The sequence below is a fragment of the Lissotriton vulgaris genome, chromosome 1_1 (genome assembly GCF_964263255.1).
Source record: "Lissotriton vulgaris chromosome 1_1, aLisVul1.2, whole genome shotgun sequence".
NCBI lineage: Eukaryota > Metazoa > Chordata > Amphibia > Caudata > Salamandridae > Lissotriton > Lissotriton vulgaris.
The window spans coordinates 457,161,754-457,182,267 of NC_141685.1; the positions used below are offsets into that span (position 1 = coordinate 457,161,754).

A 20,514-nucleotide genomic window follows, 5' to 3' on the forward strand; every position below is an offset into this window, starting at 1 on the left:
GGGCACTTGGCCCACGCCATGAGCAAGTTCTCGAAAGCCACCAATTCTATTTTGAGCCTGTCCCGCCCGAAGAAAATAGGTGCCACTAAAGCTATTTAAAATTTTTTTAGACTACAGTGCTTACCTGTTGCCTCATATGGAGCCGAGGTCTGGGGGTTGGGAAGTAGCCCATGCATTTAGCGGGAAGAAAGCCGTTTTTGTAGGAAAATATTGGGCGCTCCAATCTCATCCTCTGATTACATTTGCCATAATGAATTAAATCTTCCATATGTAAGCGACTTTATTAGAGCCAGACCAGCACTTTTCTGGATTAGAGTTTGGAGGAACAACGCTGCTACCCTCACACAAAATATTATAAAAGACTGTTTAAACTGTGATCATGGTATGGCGATTCCATGGCTCTGAGGAGTTTTTAAAACACTGAGCGCCGTGGACAGAGGCAATCTATTCTCAGACCCTACTAGGATCGAACCTAAGGATAATGCTGAGGTTAAAAATGCACTGTATGCACTTTATAATTTTGAACGGATGGGAAAAGAATCATCGAAATCAACTGTCGCAAAATACTTGGGAAATGAATTGTGTAGACAACCACTCCCGCCCTACCTCTCCCTACCCATGACTAGCTGGGAGAGATCACTTTTGTTCCGTTTAAGAGCGGGTTCAGTGAAATTTCTGTTTTCTTTCCCATTGGGCTACCGACAGCATTGACTATAACCCTTGCCCATGCGATGGTGTTAGCTCACAGGATGATTTGCACTTCCTATTCTTTTGTAAATTTTATCTTAGATATATCAAATGGTTTTTAACCCCTTTTTTTAAGAAATTTAGACCACTTTCACTCAATGAGTCTTATAGAATGTTGGTTTCCCTTAGTTCTGATGAACTAATTTTCCGCACAAGCACTTTTCTGAGACTGATAACACGAGTGCGCAAAATGATGGAAAATTCTTGAAATTAGCCTCAATATAGTTGAACTGTATTACATTTTAATTATGACATTTTAATTATGAAATCTTTGTAATAATGTATAATGTAAATAAATTGTTATTTTTAACTGCGGTACTTTTATGAATTTTATGAAATTCAAATAAAGGTCTTTTGAACTTTGAACTTGAATTGATCACACAAGAAAGCTTTCATTCATACACACAATTTGCCTTTCATTGCCACATAGCTTAGCAACTCTGCTGCATAATTTGATCCTCCACTGCCGAGTAATTACAGTGTTATTATCTTTCTGTGCCAGGGCATCCATCCAAACGCAGATCCTTGAAATGAGGGTTTAATAGTCAATGTAGCTTTGCGGGGTTTAAAACCTGTGTTCATTGGCTTCAGGCGTTGTTAAACGTAGCCTTTCATAACTTCGGTTATGTAACTTTCTTGTTGACTAGTCCATTCACAAAGAATGAATACAAGAAGTAGTTGAACAACTTACTGTGCTAAAATGCGATAAAAAAAAACTTCTCCAAATAGCACAGAGATTTGAAACACAGCCGTGCTGTGGTGTAAAATTGCACTAAGGAACGTCACTTGAGGTTTCAGCAGATAGCCATCGACCTATTTTAAGATTTCGCTCTTTTTGTTAGGTTTTGACAGCCAGTAGAAATGTATAAATGTCCTGCCTTCAAGGCATCCAGGGCACGGAGACCGCAAAATGCTGAGGGTCAGGCCTGGAACTTGTAGTTCACGAGGGCAGCGGGGCCTCAGGATTGCAGGGCACTGTGCTGGGAACCGACTACAAGTCCCAGGCAGCTCCGCGTGCCATGGGCGGTGAATACTTTCTCTGTGAGGAGAGCACATAGCATTCTCGGCTGTTACATGTGGGAAGGAGCTGCCGTTGAACACCGCCTCACATAGGTCCAAGCCCTGGGCGCTCCTCGTTTGGAGAGAGAGACAGAGCAGGGTGCCAGCGGCGAGCAGGCTCCTGGCAGAGTTGGGCGGCGGCTAGGAGCTAGCTCAGTGTCATGCACTGGAACATTTCAGCATTTTAAACGCCATATTGCAGACAGTTTGCAAGATCAAGAAAGAGGCGGTGAGTTGACTCCCTCCAAGTCTGTATACCGTTGCAACACTGTATACTGTGCAGCACCTCGCGTACAGTGTAGGCGGTACACGCGTGTGCAGTGTGCAAGCGAGATGCAGGCAAGGCTGTGAATTGCGCGCAGGAGATGAGGAACACACCGCGTCACAGCGGCATAAGTGGAAAGGTTTTAAGAGCTCATGTTTGACCCAGTTTGGCTGAGCTGGAACCAACACTGAAGTAGCGCTGTGTGTCCCTCCCTCCTGCCCTCGTCAGCTTGATACAGCGTGTGCGTGTATTTAATTCTGCTTTTTCCTTCTTCTCTGAATTGAACTTTTGAATCCTGCGCTTCTCGGTGTCCCTTGACAGCGGCTCGGCTGTCCGTCCGCCAAGGGCGCCTTTGGTCTGCACATTTCTCTCGAGTAAACGGAGCACATGTTCTCTGTTCTTGGGTGCGGGGCGAGGCTGGCCAGAAAGCTCCTCTGATGGGGCGCTGTGTTTATTGCCCTGCAGGCGCTGTGTGCGTGAGCTCCGGCTGAAGTTACCCGCTGCGCGTGCCTTCTCCTGCTCGATGGCTTCCAAGCTCCTGCGTGCCGTCGTCCTGGGTCCCCCGGGCTCCGGCAAGGGCACGGTCTGCCAGAGGATCGCCAACAACTTTGGCCTCAAGCACATCTCCAGCGGCGACTTCCTGCGGAAGAACATCAAAGCCAAAACAGGTGAGCGCCGCTGCCTATGCGGGCACGTGTGTGTGTCTGCCCTCGTAACCGCACCCCTCCCCTAGCCTCGGGGGTGTAACGCACAACTATGCCCTCTAGTCCCCCCGAGAATGTAACACGGGACCCCTAAGCCCCGCAGTATCCCATATCAAACAGATACCCATTGACCTTGGCCTGAATGGGGCGCCGGCCCCGGGCCGTCATGTGTTACGCCCCTGCCCAGCCTGCCAGGAGCGGAACGGAAAATTGTGGGTGCTGAATATGGCGAAGGGCCCTGAGTTTCCCATATGTCTTGTAGTAGATTCATGTATATGCCTTGCACCGAATGGGGACGCCCAGAAGAGTGGGGTCCATATAGCCACCCTCTCCCGTTAGGGAGAGTTACTGTGAGTGCGGAAGTACTCAGCAGTAGGGCTCTAGGAGGGGTACTAAGTGGTCTGCCAGGATGAAACTTGTAGTTAGTCACCTGTAATACTGGTCTTTATGTTTTAACGAGTCATATATGCCTTTGTTTAACTTGAACTTTCTATTAAAATGCAGTGGACTGGATGGCTATCTTGTAGGTTCACTACTACTTTATTTATTTTTTACTACAATCGAATTTTGGCAGAACCTCAATTTAAGAATACAAAGTTGATTGAAACACGCGCGCGAGTGACGTTTTGAAGCAGAAGGAGCTGGAAAGACAATTTGTTTTATTTGGAGTTGTGTTTTAGAGTGGTAGAGTATACGGTCGGTTTACAGCACTATTTATCAGCAAGTGACAGTGCACCCCTCAATCTAAAAATACACAAAATGATTTTGGACGTATATTGTGGAGGAGGGTGAAGCAAAGAAGGGTTGTACATACTTGTTTTCCTTACAACTTAAAACAGGTGGCAATAGTGTTCATTGGGGAACTTTTGAAGGTCTGTTCCTCTCCAAGAAAGAAGTTGTGGGGACTGAACAAAGTCCTGTGAGTGGGGTGATTGGTTCATGGAAGGGACATTTTGCCCTTTTCTTTAGTGATCAAACTTCCTTAAAAATCGATTAGTTATGATTTTTTCAAATATTTTTCCATCTTCCATGGGAATTCTTCAGCATTGCTTCAATCCAAGGAGGATTAAGAAGAAAGGGGTCCCAGTTTACGGAGGGGTGCGTGTGATCACAACCAATTAATTAAATAAATCAAATGAACAAAAATGCGTCTATAATTCACCTCGAGGCTCCCGCTAAGACGCTGGATAAATCTTCCATCGGTTACGACTCCTGATTAATGCGGACGTAATCCATTGAAACGGGGACACTCTGAAATTCTCTACGCTATTCGATACGTAGAGTGGCCTCCTATGCCCAGTGTCCGGATCCATCTCCCCTATCATATCGGGATACCGGATTTAATCTAATAAGATTGAATGCTTTTCATCGGACCCATCCTGACCATTGACCAAGAAGCACTGATTTATTCAGGTTGTTAGCCCCACCACCCTTCCTTCGTCCTGATGAAGACCCTCATGCAAGGACTTCATTGATTCCTGCCTTACTTGGGGTCGAAACGTCGACACACTCCCCGGTTTATGACACAGCCTCTCCTTACCCAATATTCCTGTAAATTATGGACAATGGGGCATGTGTACTATGAACTACTGGTTTGAACTGTGACCGTTTTGTTATATATCTTTCATTGAATTTGTGCTAACGTCTGATATATACGTGTTTTTATTGTCACTATCCCCTACCTACACCACCCTCACGACTTCACGTCCTCCTTACCCCCAGGGGCACTAATACAACCGTAATATTTTGTTGTTTTTTCCTATAATGTGAATAAAACATTATAGACGCATTTTTGTTCATTTGATTTATTTAATTAATTGGTTGTGATCACACGCACCCCTCCGTAAACTGGGACCCCTTTCTTCTTAATGCTGTATTACCGAGGTCCCGGTGACTTAATTGGGTTAACCCTCCTTCTTGATACTATCAATCCAAGGAGGAGGCCTATCCCTTTAAAGTTAATCTGTCTGAGCAATAAGTATGTGAAAACATTGAAAGCAGTGTCTTTGGACAGGATTTGTCATTTTAACTGCATTGCAGCTCTCGAGTGGGCACAGAGACAAATGGAAGTGATGGATTTACCATTCATGCCGGCACAATCCTGCAAAAATCCTGCAAGTGGCTCATGCGAGATTAAGCAAGCAGCAGCTACAGAAGCGGTACTGAATTGGGGGGAGGAGGGAAGAAAATCCATTTGTAAACAGATTAGACTAAAATCTTTTATTTTCATTTCCAATAGTCAATCAAGGTCACTTGGTCTTTAAGGCATCAAATCCCTTTTTAGCGTTGTTTTTAAATTCTATGTGCAGCTGGGTGTGCATCTCTGGAAATGTATTTGTCATTCAGAAGATTCCTGGAACGCTAGCAAAATTAAAAGCTGATAATCCACAGCCCGCGGTGTACGGATGTACTGGTATTTACCAGGGCCTCAGTGGTCCTCCTGCCATTTTGACATTTCCCTGGAGGGCCTGCCTTTGGAACAAGATGGGCTGTTTTAACCCAACTTTGCTCCTGTGGTCGCTGTCCAGCCATCGCCTCCTGTGTTGGGGGGCTGGTTTGAGCATTTTATCTATGGCTGATGTTTGGTTTAAAGGTCGGCCCGAGAGTTATATAGTATTGGCCAGAACCCAAATATGTTCAGTCCAGTGGCAGGGTGGTAAACCAACCCCGGTCCCCCGGGTCACAAAGTCTGCATGTTTGTAACTAGATCACATGTCCTAGTATTGGTTATCTTTATGTCCATTGCTAACTAGTAGCCGATTTGCTCCTAATTACACCAGTTACTTTCTGTTTTGGACCCTGGTGGCAAGCTGATTGCACCCGATGGGACGCTGTTAAAGGAAGACTGCCCCTTTTATTCCAAATATATTAGATCCGCTACTCCTATTAAGGTTCTGGTCATTTTGAACGTTTAAAGTATCTGAATGGTTGGTTGAGAAAACATTCTACCCATAGGTTTGTTTACATATATAGATCATTGTGAATGTTGTTTTGCAAGAGCTGTATCTTACTTTCAGTACAAGTATCCACCCAGCTGGACATGGCATGAAGCGCCGTAGAATTATGCCATGGCAATAAATATGTGGGTAGGACATATTTCAGGTGTTTATATGTGTGTATAAAAGGCCTGCACCCTAAACTTCACTTATATGGAAAACTCAAACTTGTGAGTGGTGAAGCATCAGTCCTCCACACAGAGAAGCCAGAAATACTTCAGCAGCGCTTTCTTTGGTTTCCATCATGAAATCCTGCACAGGCACGACTTTAAACAATCACTAATGGGAACCTCCAATGCTCCACTTCTAATAGTTGAATATTGGCCTCAGGCGGTTCGTGAGACTATCTTGCAAGTGAAAGATGACTGTATGAACGTGCAATCATTTTCTGCCTGGTTTTTAACCATTGACGAGATTAGAGAAACGCCCCAAGCCACCATGAAGCCATGCTGCTACTGCCTGCAGCGGCACAAGGGGAGGTGCATGCACATACAGAGCTGGTCATGGTTGCCCGGCACAGTATATGCTTTGGGGCCACCCCAGGCCATTAAGGACTTTCGTTGTGTTGGGTAGAGTGCAGGGAGACTCCATGGGAAGAGCATCATTCACCGCTTAACTCAGTTTTATTCAAACTGGCTAATAATGTACTTTTTTGGAGACTGAATTGCTAAGCCCATGCCCGATGGAAACCATCTCGGACACAGTAACTGTGTACACATTTGTCTGTAATGGTCAGGAGTGTATGCCCTGTTCATCTTTGGCTGCCTCCTCTTATTGGGGCGCCAGATGGAATCAGGAGGGTTGGCCTCAAGTATGCTGTCCCCTTCACACTAGATTGGAGGTCAGTTACTCATACAGTTGCTGGCAACAGGATTTGTGTCTGCATGTGAGATATTGTTGCAGCAGAGTACACCTGACTAGCACAATCTTCTCTAGCAGTTTGCACTTTCAGTTCTTTATTCGAAGGCCTTGAGGCATGAAGTGCATTTTGTGCTGGTACATTTTGCTCTTTCTTGTCACCTACAAATCTTTAAATGGTCTTTAGCCAAAAGCGCCTGCCAAGTTTTGTGTGACCCCCACTTTGAGGTGAAGGTGACCAAGAACAGTTAATTGTTTCCTGTCAAACACTACCTTTCCACCCGCTTTGTAACTTACAACTAATCTTCCCTGAATTTACCTTACTGAATTAGACTCTATAAAATTGACACCTACATTATTATTTAAATTTGGTAGCATTAAAGGCATGCATACAGGCAGCTCTAACAATATAGGGACTGGAGAGAACTAACTGCACTTTGCCTATTGATACCAATGGCTTGTTTTTTTACGTAGAGCTCAATTCTGCACTTCTGTTGTTAAGTACTTAAATAACGTGCTACTATTACTTAATACACTGGGATTTCGGTTTATGTACTTCTAAGGATGACAGCTGTCATTGCTCGGATTCAAGCCCATAGCCCAGTTATGACCGTGGTTCTTAACACAGCAGATCTTTCCAGATCCACCGCGGTGATCGTGCCAGTCTACCGGCCCGTCTCCCTGACTGATGCTGTAGTTAAGGTCTTTGGGAGGGTAACTTTGAACAGGTTCATGGCGTGGGCTGACACTAACGATCTCTTCTCAGAGGCTCAATATGGTTTTCGACTAGGTAGGTCGACTTCTGACCAATGGCTGAATTTATTTTTAATAATCAATAAGTGCCAGGGGCGGCTCCTCCGTGAAAGTGGAGAAGCGTCGTATACTGCTCGAAATGCCCCGCAGGAAAGCCCCAGAGGTGAATAATAAAATGGTAATAAAAATAATTTGTCATTTGATTTTTCATCCACCCATTCTGAACAGTGTGTCAGGACTGGGTGGGGCCCCTGCTGCTGAGTGGCAGCAGTGAGCTGTGCACTTCAGTTTAAAGTGCGTATGTATTTTTGGCCGACTGTCTTGCGACGGTCAGTCAGACATGCACATTTAAAACTTCTCTAACTTAGCTATCTTAAGACAGCAGGGTTAAGGAAGTGCAAGCCTACAGTGACCCCTGTAGTGCAGAGAGAAGCTCCTCCCTCCAATCCTGGCGCTGCTTTCATGCTGGTGAGAAATGTCTCAGGATTGGTTAGGGGTATTTACTAGAGACAGAGCAGTGCACGGACGGAGTCAGGAGGATGTTGGACGCTTTGCAGCAAGCAAGGCAAATCAATCAGTCAGGTTTTTTGTAAAGCACAAACTACTCACCCGTTAGGGTTTCAAGGCGCTGAGTGGTTGTTTCTTTTTAATTACACTTAGGTGCGTGCATGCATGCAAATTGAGTGCTATCACACATTTGCCAGCCCCCACTCGGACTTCTTGCCAGCCGCTGCTTCTAAGTACACTGTGACCTGGTCTGAATCCCTTCATTTTGGCATTTCTGGACTTTACGTCCACTTTTGATAGTCAACCGCGTAAAGCTATGGGGTTTGCTTCGGGGGATCGATGTGGACCCGAACATAGTGGCCCTTTTATCTGATCTGCACTCGGGTAACTCAACATTAGTGCTGTTTTCCCAAGGAAATGACTGTTCTCTGCCCTTTCCTACAAGCAAGGGGCATCCGTCACCTTTTTACATCAATGGTCCCGAGCAAGCATTCTTCTCTGTCCAGGCAGATTATTTGAGGGTGGGTATGGGACCACTTCTGGTATTTTTATATGCTGCCGACGCGGTCCTCATGGCATGAACGGCCATTGGGCTCCAGCTGCTATCAGATACATTTGTTGCTTTTATGGCAAGTTTGGATCTGGCAGTAAACCTTTATATATCATGGTAGTTGGCCCATAGACCACTAATTCCAAGACATTCAAGGTAGCCAACCACATCCTCGCAAAATTCCCAGCCTTTCCTTGTTTAGGGGTGTTATTTGATGTAAACAAAAAATGGAAGCCCTTGATCCATTGAAACAGGGTGGGCTTGTCAGGTCTACAGGAGCAATGTCCAGCTTTCCACATAGGTTGGGCTCTTGGTCTCCCTGTATTCTACTCAGAATCTGTCAGGCCAAATGTGTGTTGCAGATCCTGCATGGCAGTGAGTTCAGGGGGTCTGCTAAGATTGCCAAAATACAGACAGCCGAAAACCAATTTTTAAGACGGTTGATGCAGATTCCTCACAGCACCCCAGCCTTCTCTATCCATGCAGAGCTTGGAATCAGGTATGTAGCGGACATTGTCTCCCTCAGGCCTTTCAGTCAGATAAAGGTCTGGACCAAGGAGAGTCGTAAGTAGAACAGACAGGTTCTTTTGGACTGTTTGTCTCTTGACCACACGCCTAATGTACCTTGGATTGCCTTGTAAAGACAGCTTTTGCCACCTTAGGGCAGGCTTACATATTTCTGGATCCCCATTCATTGGTGCCTTTAGAACTAAAAAGGGAGAAGGCTCCGTTTTTTGAGCGCGTATCGTTGAACAGAGAACAGGCGAGGGGACATAAGCTCTTGAAAACAGTACTGGGCTTTACATGACATGGAGCCGTACCTTGCTCAAGTACATAATACGAGGGTCAGACTTGTCTCTTGGCGTCACCGAGTGGGTGGACTCAACCTTGCTCCATATTGCTCTGCGGTTGCGACAAAGGTCCTCACACGACACTTTACATTTTATGTTTTGCAAATATTTTAGTTTGCCAAGAAGACAGTTTATTATTTCTCTTCTAAACACCTTGAATTTTATCCAAGTAAGTCCTGCTCTTGTGCATTTGTATTTGCTCCCTAATGACCATGTACTATATGCTGCCACATTGAGATCTATGCCATTCTAGGCCAAATGAGTTTCATTGCTGCTAACATGAGTTTAAAAAAAATCTGGTCTTATTGATATTTGTTAACTTAATTTTCTTTATTTAAATGTTACGCATGTGTTTTATATCTGCACTGTAGCTTTTGCTGGGTTATTTTGTTCTTTAACCTCTCCCCTGCTGGTGACGTAACCACTCCATCATCGGTCGCGCTGTGCTGATGACGGAGCGGTTCCATCACGGCCCGCTCGGCGCGCCTGCGCTGAGTGTTCTATTGAGCGGGCGGGGCCCTGACGGAACCGCTCCGTCATGAGCACAGCGCAACCGCGGGTGGTGACGGAGCGGTTCCGTCACCAGCATGGGAGCGCCGTGCGGCCCGCCCTCCCCCTTAGCACTGCGGCGGAATAGCCGCCGCAGTGAAGGGATTAATGAGCAACTGTCATTTCGCTCCCAAAGCAACTCTGTGATGGGTACTGGTTTTAACCTCCTTCGTGTATTTATGAAATGATTCTATCCCCCTTTCGTTCAGGCTAGACAACAGGTGATGCAAGCCTTGATAATCTCACGGCTGGATTTTAGAAATGGCCTGTATGCGGGGATGCCCAAGTATCTGACAGACAGGATGCAGTTAGTTCAGAATGCAGCAGCAAGCACCATCTTTGGGCTCCCATGCTACTCCCACGTCTCTGGCTCCTTCACAGCCTACACTGGTTTCCGGCCAGAGAGAAGATTACTTTAAAAATATTGCCCCTGACCCAAAAAGCACTTACATCACTTTACACCCCGCTGGTGTATCTGGTGGAAGCATTAGGGGCTAAGGTGATGGCCGACGCCGATGACACCCAACTGCTGTTCTCTTGGGGACGAGACGAGGATGCAGTTCTCCCCTCCCAACACTGCCTATCCTCGGTCTTTCACTGGCTCGCTCAGGCACAGCTAAAGTGCAATAAGGAGAAATCAGAGATCCTTTTGCATGGCACATTCACCGCGGACTTCAGTGAGAAGCTATGGCCCCCTGGTTCCCCCTTCCTAGTTTTAAGGGGGATTCTCTTAAGAATCTCTAGGTTTGGTTTAATGAGAACCTGAACTTCTCATTGCAGGTTAAGAAGTTGGCTGGCACCTGTTTAGGCATCCTGAATTCTCTGAGGAAGTTTCTTCCTCTTTTGCCTAATTCTGCTAAGTAAACTGTTGTTCGTGCTTTAATTCTTTCTCACCTCGATTATGCTAATGCATTGTATGCTGGCATTCCGGGTTACCTTTTGAATAAATTGCAGGTGATTCAAAATTCGGCCGCCCGACTCCTGCTGGGCCTTTCCAGCAGGTGTAGTGTGCGTTCTCCTCTCCGATCTCTGCATTGGCTCCTGGCGGAGGCTCGGATAAAATTCAAAATGTTATCCATTGCTCACAAAGCCCTCCATGGTCTGGGTCCCGTTTATTGGCAGAAGAGGTTTGCTTTCTATACTCCGGCGAGACATCTGTGTTCTTCCTCCCAACTTTTGGCACAGATCCCTCAATTTAATCGCCAAAGGCTTGGAGGGAGCTATTTTGCCCGGTTGGCTGCGCAGGCATGGAATGCTCTGCCACTGGCCTTGCGGGGCGTTAAAGACCCTTTGATTTTTAAGAAAAAGCTGAAAACTCTTCTGTTTTAGCTCTACCCTCTCACTCTTATTCTGACTCTTTTCAGGCTTGCGCTGTGACACTTCTCGGAGTATCTGTGCACGGTATAAGTGCATATAACATAACATCACTGGCCCAGGTTATTTTCAAGACAAAATCAAGCTCTATACTCCCCGTTGAAACCTCCGCTCTGAAAATCTTTATCTAGCCACAGATCCTCGGATTATAAAGATGAGGACAGGGGGCGGATCTTTCTTTTTCCTGGTCACCTCTCTCTGGAACAAGTTGCCCCTGACTCTCAGGTGCATCAAGGAAACAGCTGTGTTCCGGAAAAAAACGTAAGACTAGGCTCTTTTCCTGCACCTAGTACCTCTTCTTCTTTTCTCTGCCTGGTGACGGTCCTGATGCTACAGCGCCAGGACACTCCTCGGAGTAACAGTTGCACTTTTTAAATCACTTATATAGACATAGACATAATGGTTCTTGTTACATACCGATAAAGATTTTATGAAGAATCTTCACAGAATTTACCTTACTGAATTAGACTCTATAAAATTCACACCCGCAAAAAAAATTATTATTTAAATCTTTTAGCATTAAAGACATATATTTCACTGAATTTAATTTTTGCAGGCAGCTCTAACAAAACAGGATTATGAGAGAACTAACTGCAATTGGCCTATTGATACCAGTGGCTTGTCTTCATGTAGAGCTTCATGCTGCACTTCTGTTGCTAAGTACTTAAACGGAGTGTTACTATTACTGAATGTGATGGGATTTCGGATAAGTACTTCTAAAGGATTGCAGTTGTCATTGCTCGGATTCAAGCCCATAGCACACAAATCGTCAAAGATGTCAGCAGTGAGCGTTTAAATCAGTGCGCCTCCTCCTTACCTGCAGTCTGTGCCTTGCTGCCTTTTATTTGACTGGTCGTTGCCAAGGAAAGTCTCCCGCGCTTCTAGTTTACCCCGAATGCCCTTTCAGTTGAGCATGCCAATTTAAATGGAAATATTTTCGATTTTGGTGACGTAAATGCATCACCACCGTGGCAGCTGCGCAGCGATGCCTTCGCCGGAGCCATTTTATTTATAGAATCTTTCAGCGTTCACGGGTGACCCTGAAGTGAAGAAGAGGACGTTTCACAGCAGTGGTGCCAATCTGCCAGCGAGAGAAGTGTGTGTACAACAAAAACACCTGACTGAAAGGCACACACGCAGCATTGTTTGGCTGAAGACACCCACAGACCTGTTGCTGAGTTGAAATCTTGGCTTTCATACGTGAGGTGGCGGTATTAATTAAGGAGGAGGAGTGGGGATAGTTGTGAGGTTTTGTGAATTGTTACTATAAGAAATAAATGTACAGACCTTTCTACCCACTGCCACCCTCCAAACCAAACACCTCTGTATTCTCCTCCTACTGAAGCAGCTTTAATTACACATTTTTGTCCCCGTGTTCATTTTCCTTTTCACCTCCCTTCCGTTAGCACCCACAGACCTGAGTGACAACTTTTTTATTTTTATTTTTTTTAAGTCAGCGGGTCGCCTATATGGCTTCCTTTGGGAATAGCAGTCTCTTCCTTTGTCTAGTCATACACAACTTACATTTTTAGCCCATAGTTTTGGATTTAAAAAAACATTTAAATAACCCTTAGTGCACGTGTCACAGACAGTAATTTAGTGTGTGAAACCATGAAACATGAAGGTGTCTGAAAGTAATGGTCTCCCTTGGTAAGCAGTAAATATTCACAGTTCAAGTGTTAGAATATGGCTTCACATACATTTGAGAGATGTGAATATAATGGGCAATCCATTTTTTCCAACATTTCGTGAAAACTTCACGAAGTTGTTTTTGGTGTGAAATGTGGTTTGATGGCATCGCGAGTGACATTTTTCACGAGAAGGCATACCTCGCATTAATGCCACAAAAGATACCGTTTAACTGTTCAAAACAGTCTCTTGCAGGGAAAATATGCATAATGGGTAATTTTCTGAATTTCATGCAACGCAAAATTCTGGAATATTCGGAATTTCTGCTAGCGTAATTGAACTTTCTCCCAGGCCTATTTTATATTAGTTGCATAATTGTGGCACGGACGAAGAAAATATTAAATCCACTGGGACTGCGCTTGTGCTGTTTATTTGTATCTCGAGCTCTTGCTGAAGCAGCAGTGTTGCAAAATCCTAGCACAGTGGTACTTGTGCAGCACTGTTGTGCTTTTGCTGTTAAGCCTTGCTAAGTCTGTGGTTAATGTGGCTACCACAGTATACACATGTGCATACATTTCCCAACTTCTATCTCTGTTGAAAACGTGGCATAAATGCTGACAGCCCCATAAACAGCAGTTAGTGAAGAAAACTACTTGTGAGACAGGTGTCAAGTAAGATTTTATGATCTGAGGTCTAGTGATTTGTCACTGGCAATAGGTACTTGGACTTCATGAGTATGTGTGTGTGTGTGAGACTAAGACCCCTGGTTTAAAAATTCCTAATTTACAGGAACCTCAAGCAGAAAAAGCCTAGTTTATGGCATGGCCCAGCCGATGTAGGGTCGCTCCTCTTCAGTTGTCAGATTGGGCTTGGGACCCTTGCAGATGTGCATAGGCGCGTCCTTCTTCCTTTAGATGGTTGCAGCGGCCAGGCGATGTTTTCACCCCCCCCCCCCACCACTGCGGGTCGCCCACACTCACTTTTCTTGCCTCAGCACAATCCCAGAGGAAGTTTAGATGCCGTTGGGGTTGCCTAGCACATTCCCTTGCATGAGTTGGAGGGCTCGGTGCCATTTTGGACCCTTTTGTCTTGAATATTTTTCCTGCTAATAGAGACATTCAAGATAGGCACCTAGACTCGAATTCTCCTACCTCTACTGTTGAATGATGGATTCTACTGATCTCAAGAATCCCTATTCTCTCCCCCTACCCATTTCTTTTAGACGCGATCACAGAAGGGTTCTCAGTTTCATGGCAGATACTTTGTAGGTAATTCAGAAAAGCATTTAAGTGTACAAGTGGGGGGTATTACTATTGCAATATTCTTCTATGAACTCTTGCATGCTTTTTTGAATAGGCCCAATAACTCCTCACTAGTAACATTGCAAAGAGGGCACACTCCTTTCGCAGCGTACTCCTCTAGTCCTACTTCCCATTCTCTCCAGTGCTTTTGTAAGTCAGTCTCTGTTACCGGAGGGCTCTGAATTTAAGCCTGACATGGATGCCCAAGGTATTTTGGTGTTCCTGAAGGTTCAGCCAAGCATGTTTACGCAGTCACAGAAACGTGTGACCATTCCTTTCCTTTATTTCTTGGCCAGGTATTCCCAATTTGTGCCGTTCCTCAGATCCCTCCAGCTGGCAATATAACATGCGGCTCATAGTCTTTTAAACCCGAAAGAGCCCTATTGTAAGGCTGTGGATGAGGGGCATCCCGTCTAACTGGGCCAAGCTTTGGAAGCAGATCTGTAATCAATACTGATTCTTGTGCCACACCGCATGAAGTGTAAACCCAAGGTCGGCCCTCCTGTCCTTGCTTGGGTGACCACTATAGCTGGCCTCCTGCCTTGAGCTCCATGAAGGTTGACGCCTGTGTTGTCTGCATTTTCTGGTCTGGTCTGCTTCGTAACATCATCCAGGAGTTGATGTACTTTTTCTGGTACTCCAAGTTTTCCTTTCCTCTTTGGGTGTGACAGTGGTGTTGGTGTACACTGACAACACTAGGGACAGGGACAAGCTTGCCGCAGCTTCGTTCTCCTCCGTTGTAGATCCTAGTGGTGGAGCTTTGACGATGGACAGTCCCATTGAGTAGTAGCCTGTCAGCTACAGATCTGGGAGGAGTAACCAGCACTCAAGTTGATTTCCTGAGTGACTAAATAGATATGCTTTACTTTCCCCAGGGAGATCTTTATTTGATGCTTGGTGCACTTATCAACCAAGTCTTCAGGAATAATGAATTCTGGTTTTCTAGTGTACTCTGCTACCCACAAAAGGGGATACTGATTCAGATCTTCTTTTTCTCCCTCACAAATAGCATCCAGACGAAATGTGCTTTTTTATTTCTTTCCTCCTACATGTTGAGGGACTGTCAAAATACAATAAAAAGTATATATTTTCGTTCTTCCTAAAGATGTGATCAGATAATTTCCCCAGCTTTCAGGAACAAGCAGAGTTGGAAAAATGACTTTTTGCCCCAGAGGCTTGTATTTTTCTAAGTGGTAGTGGATTGTTTCTATTTTATGTAGTTTCTACCGACCCTACTTGCAGTTTGTTGTGGAAAAAGGTTTGACAGCTATTGGTGCATCTGGAAATGTATTCATTTCTCAATTGGAGACAATATTTGAAATTCTGCAAGCAGTCATTTGTGTATATCGTTTGTGGTTTTCCCAAAGAAAGTAAACCTTGATAGAAAAAATAATGAAAATGAATAGGTGACTACGGTTATGCATAGTTTCGAACCAATTTACAACAGTAATATACCATTACATAAGCCTGAACTTTTCTGGTAACAGGGATTCTTAGTGTTTGTTTGCTGACTTCCTAAAAAGCTCTATACACAGAGCTAACAACAGAGCCGCAGGTTATAACGATATTTCATTCTGAACGAATCCTACTTTAAAATCTAATAAATTAAAAATGACTGTGAAAGTAAGCTAAGCATTTTTGAAGTGTACCCAAGATAACTGATTTTAGCAATAGTGGTTCTTTGTAAACTCTACATTTGAGGCTACCCATACTATCATGTGAGGCAACCTATATTCTTTCTTGAAAAATGACTTGCGTTAAAAACCAACAATGGAGAAATTCAATTGATAACAGCAAATGTTCTACTATTCTGTATTCCCATGCTTCTCCTGATTAAAAACCGTGCCCCAGTGGCTGGGCTTATCACTCGCACTAGAAAAGGACTCAAAATGCAACATGGAGACATAAAAAGTTTGACTTTGCAAATTGACTCCTTTTGGTTCTGTGAGTAGCTGCCGTATTTGGACCACCACTAAGGGAAACCCTTCTATACACAGACATAGCTTAAAACTAGACAACTCTACTAGCCCAGGGTGTTGTGACCTGTGTGGATCCCACCTAGTTTTCTTATGTAGAATGCCCTGAAAACCTCAAACATTGGCTAAAATCACACATTTTTCTTACATTCTAGAGTCTGTGGAGATCCACAAGAGTTGTACCACCCAAAATCACCACATTTCTTTTGATTAAATACAATATCCCACTTGAGGGTCCCATATTCATCAATGTACCAGAAATATTTTCTTTGGTGGTGTGCATGATGAACTGTTCACTTTCACTATTTAAAGGAGGTAGTGTGCATGACGTGAAAGGTTTACCAGGCACACTAAGGTTAAGATGGATCACAATGTATAACATTGCAGTAAAAGTAGATCAAAATTTGGGTAATTTAGAGAATGCTAGGCATATATTGGTAAGCATAAGCAAATGGTCCTGCTCAAACTGTAACTCACCTGGTTGGATACTCTAAGGTCGGCCTATATATGAAACCGAGGTATAATAAATATCCAGATGATACCAGTTGTTGGGTGGGGAGTATTAAAGATTTTTCTACAATTTAATTACATAATTATATAGGAATGTAATCACTCTAGAATATAGATGTGGTACAACAACACCGTTTATCACAAAACCAATTTCAAATTGGTTTACATCATGTACTCTGGAAAATAAATTGCGCAACAGGAACAAACATTCGTTTAATATCTTTTTGTTTGGGGATGTAAATATTTTGAATCTTCTCTATAACAGCCAACACGTGTTTCATAACATATGACCACTTCTTCAGGACTGCATACATCCAACAAGACAGACAAAAAGGAAAAAAAATATATATTCTGCCTGTTAGACCTGGCATCTTTGACGTGGTTTCCCCTTAACTTTTTGCCTCTGCCTCCTGTATTTTTTGATGCTGTGCTGGATTTCTTTTTTGCTGGTTTAGATGCTTTGGGCACTTTGTCACTGCTGTTCAGTGTCAAAGTGCAAGTGCTCCCTGTGTAAATTGTTATTATGATTGGTTATCCATGATTGGCATATTTGTGTCACCAAGAAGTCCCTAGTAAAGTGCGCTGAGTGTGCCAGGACTGGTGATAACAAATGCTACTAGTGGGCTTGCAGCACTGATTGTGCCACCCACATGAGTAGCCCTAAAATGGTGTCTCAGACCTGCCACCACAGTGCCTGTGTGCAGTCTGTGATCTGCCATGTCCTCCTGGTCGGTGTCCCCACTGGCCAGGCCTAACCTTTCCCTTTCTGTACACATTGGTCACCCCTATGGGAGGCCCAAGGTACCCCCTTGGGCAGGATGCAGTGTATGTGAAAGTTAGAGCATGTACTTGTGCAGGTGACATGCTCTGAAGTGAATTACAGCCATTTTCGTTTTTCACTATTGTAAGGCTATCTTGCCCCATAGGCTATCATGGGGGATGCTGGCTACAGTGGCTCCCAGCATATCTTCCCATAGGAGCAATATAGGACATAACAGTCTGGTATCCCTGAACTCAGAATTTAATAACACATCTTTTAGGAAAGGTTGATTTTAAATCCTGTGTTTGAGAACAGCACTTTTAGAAAGTTGCTGTTCTCTTGTCTAAACCTTCTGTGTGCCTTGGCCTGTTTGTGAATTGGCTGTCTGGTTTGAGAGTGACAGGGGCTGGGAGCCCCCAGGAGTCTGGCTGAGTCAACCCTAGGCTGAATGACTGCATCTGCATCTTGTGTGGTGGGAGGGAATAGCACCTGGGCCTGAATAGGACTGTGCCTGCCTTCCACAATACTGGCTCCATCTCCTGCTGGGCGGCTGACGACCCTGCCCCTCTCCCTGAAAGAAAAGGAGAGGCCAGGAAAACAAAGTGCTCAAGGAACACCCAAAACTGGTTCAGATCGTGCTCAGAGCCCTCCTGCACAAATGGATCAAATACATTTAGGGGTATAAGTACAGGACCCCTGACTACAGAAAATTAGATCATCCTGGAATCAAGAAGGAACCTCTGCCAAGGAGAAAGCTGAAACTGAAGAAGGAAGACTGTCCTGCTGTTGCTCTGCTGGACTGACCTGCTGTTGCCTTGCTGGACTGACCTGCTGTTGCCTTGCTGGACTGACCTGCTGTTGCTTTGCTGCCGAGAGGGGAAGGACTTTGCTTTTGGTTCTGTGTCCCCTTGATTGAAGGGATCTTCAAGGGCCTGAGAAGAGCTGGCTCCCAGTTAAGAAGTCTCAGGAACAAAAGGACTTCACCCCCAGCTTCACTGAACTCTGCTGAGAGGGTTCTGTCCTTCCTAGAGTGCTTGGGCCAGTTGTGGTGCCTCTGGAAGTTGTACCTGTGTTGGGAAGCTGGAAACCAAGCTTTTAAAGACTTTCTGCAAGTTTTGTCGCATTGCTCGCTTGCGGAGCGCATCCATGACAGTGCGAGGAAATTCCTGCTGCTACGAAGGCTGAGATCGTCGCAGCGCCTGTTGCCGCGGCCAGAGTCATCGCATCCTTCATTTGCGGGACGCACCAGACCGGTGCAGGAAGATTACCATCGCTGCGAGTGTCGTTGCGAAGCCTGTCGTCGCAGGGTGAGATCGTCGCACCACTTGCTTGCGGACTGCATCACGTCGCTGCGAGTGTCGTCGCAGAGCCATCACATCAACGAGCTGCGAGACGAAGATCACCGCTGGTCTGCGCATCGTTGCCCCGGAGATCGTCGCAACTCCAAAGATACTCGCATCGTGCCTTTGCAAGCTTCTTTCACTACGGAACCTCCGCACCGGAATCCATACAAGTTATGGCATCCCTCCCCATACAGACAGGAGTCACCGCATCACACTTGCTACATCCAGCGGGGCTGTCGCATCTCCTCCCCAGGGTCTCAGGAGTGACGCATCTCTTGTTTTCCACCGTACCAGTTTCTGTTTTGGAACTTTGTCGCATTTAAAGGTACTGTTAGCTAAACGTGACGCAACTGTAAACTTTTCATGCGACTGTGGATTTTTTTATCGCAACTTTAAGAACTCTTTTGCAACCATATTCTTGAACTGTGTATTTTGGATTTTTTTCGTTTTGGTCTTGTGTAGTTTAGATTAAATACCTTTATTTTTCTAAACGGTTGTGGAGTCAGTTTGTGGTGTTTTCACTGTGTTACTGTGAGTGTTAGTACAAATACTTTACCCATTGCCTTTGATGAGCCTTGCCTGCTGGTGCCAAGCTACCCAGAGGGTGAGTAGAGGTCATCTAAGAGTGTTTCCTCCTTACCCTGACTAGAAGCAAGGGTCCCTATTTGGACTGTGGAACCTACCTCTGCCAAATAGAGACCCCCAGTTCTAACACTGCTGCTTTAAATAAATTAGAATGCACCATGTACTTACACAGTGCTGGACAAACAGTACATTATTGCATGGAAAAGTTTTTGTATAAAATGCGGTTAACCACAGTAGTTTATCTTTATATGAAAAACTATTCAAGGCAGCATCTTTCAAATTTAATGTAATTTGTTAAATATGTTAATCTTGCACCTGGCTCTCCCTTCAGGGATTACCCCAGAGTTTCACCTTCCTTTGCCAAACTCGTTGTTGCTGGCTTTTAGGACTGCACTCTGTTTTCCTGCTAATCGGTGGTGAAGTGCTTGTGCTCTCTCCATTAGAAATGGAAAAATTGGTCTACACCTGATTGGTATATTTAATTTACTCATACATCCCTATTAATTGCTACTACATGTACCTAGGGCCTGTAAATTAATTGCTACCAGTGGACTGAAATTTTCATTGAGCCACCCACTGAAGTAGTGGCTGCCACTACAGCCTGTAGTGCAGTTTTAAAACTGTCACTTTAATCTGCAAAATTAACCCTTTGCCAAACCTAAGCTTTCCTTTTCAACCCTTGTGTTATCACCCCCTCAGGTGGGCCCCAACCACTACTAGGGTAGGATGCATGATATTTAAAAAGTAGGACATGTGTATCTAAGTTTTACATGTCCTGGCAGTGAAAAACTCAGTCATTTTTCACTGTTTTATTGCTATCTCTTATACAATAGCACTGGGTCATCCTATTGCACTTAATACAATGACTTCAGTTTGGAGACATAGAAAATTCTTCTTCCACTCAATTGAATTGTGAGGTAAAACCTTTTTTAATGGTAAAGTCGAGTTTTATGTTACCGTTCTGAAAATGTCACCTTTTAGAAAGTTGGCATTTTTTTGCCTAAACCAAATGTCTTCCTGCCAATGTCCCGGGTCACCTGACTGTGAATGATTCTCTCCTGTGGTGCTCTGTATATTCCTTCCAGAAATGGGGACTAAATGACCTTGGGTGTGGATCAGAGTGTTGTCCTTCCTGACCTTCAAAGGGAAGTCTCTGAGCTTGCCCACCCCCTTCTTGACTTCTAAGGGCTTCCTTCC

The 20,514-nt window shown here is 44.7% G+C and overlaps 1 protein-coding gene across 2 annotated transcripts in view; it reads left to right on the forward strand.

Annotated features, from left to right (window-relative positions):
* Nucleotides 1-1,747: 1,747 nt before the first annotated feature.
* AK4 (adenylate kinase 4) overlaps nt 1,748-20,514 on the forward strand; it is a 276,327-nt gene continuing 257,560 nt past the window's right edge. The window contains exons 1-2 of one of the 2 annotated variants that reach the window (XM_086953660.1): nt 1,748-2,035; nt 2,537-2,739. In XM_086953660.1, coding sequence (XP_086809786.1) covers nt 2,595-2,739 — 145 coding nt within the window. In that variant the 5' untranslated portion in view covers nt 1,748-2,035; nt 2,537-2,594. Of the gene's footprint in view, nt 2,036-2,175; nt 2,313-2,536; nt 2,740-20,514 lie in introns of those variants that run through there. The other variant, XM_086953668.1, reaches the window with a different exon arrangement.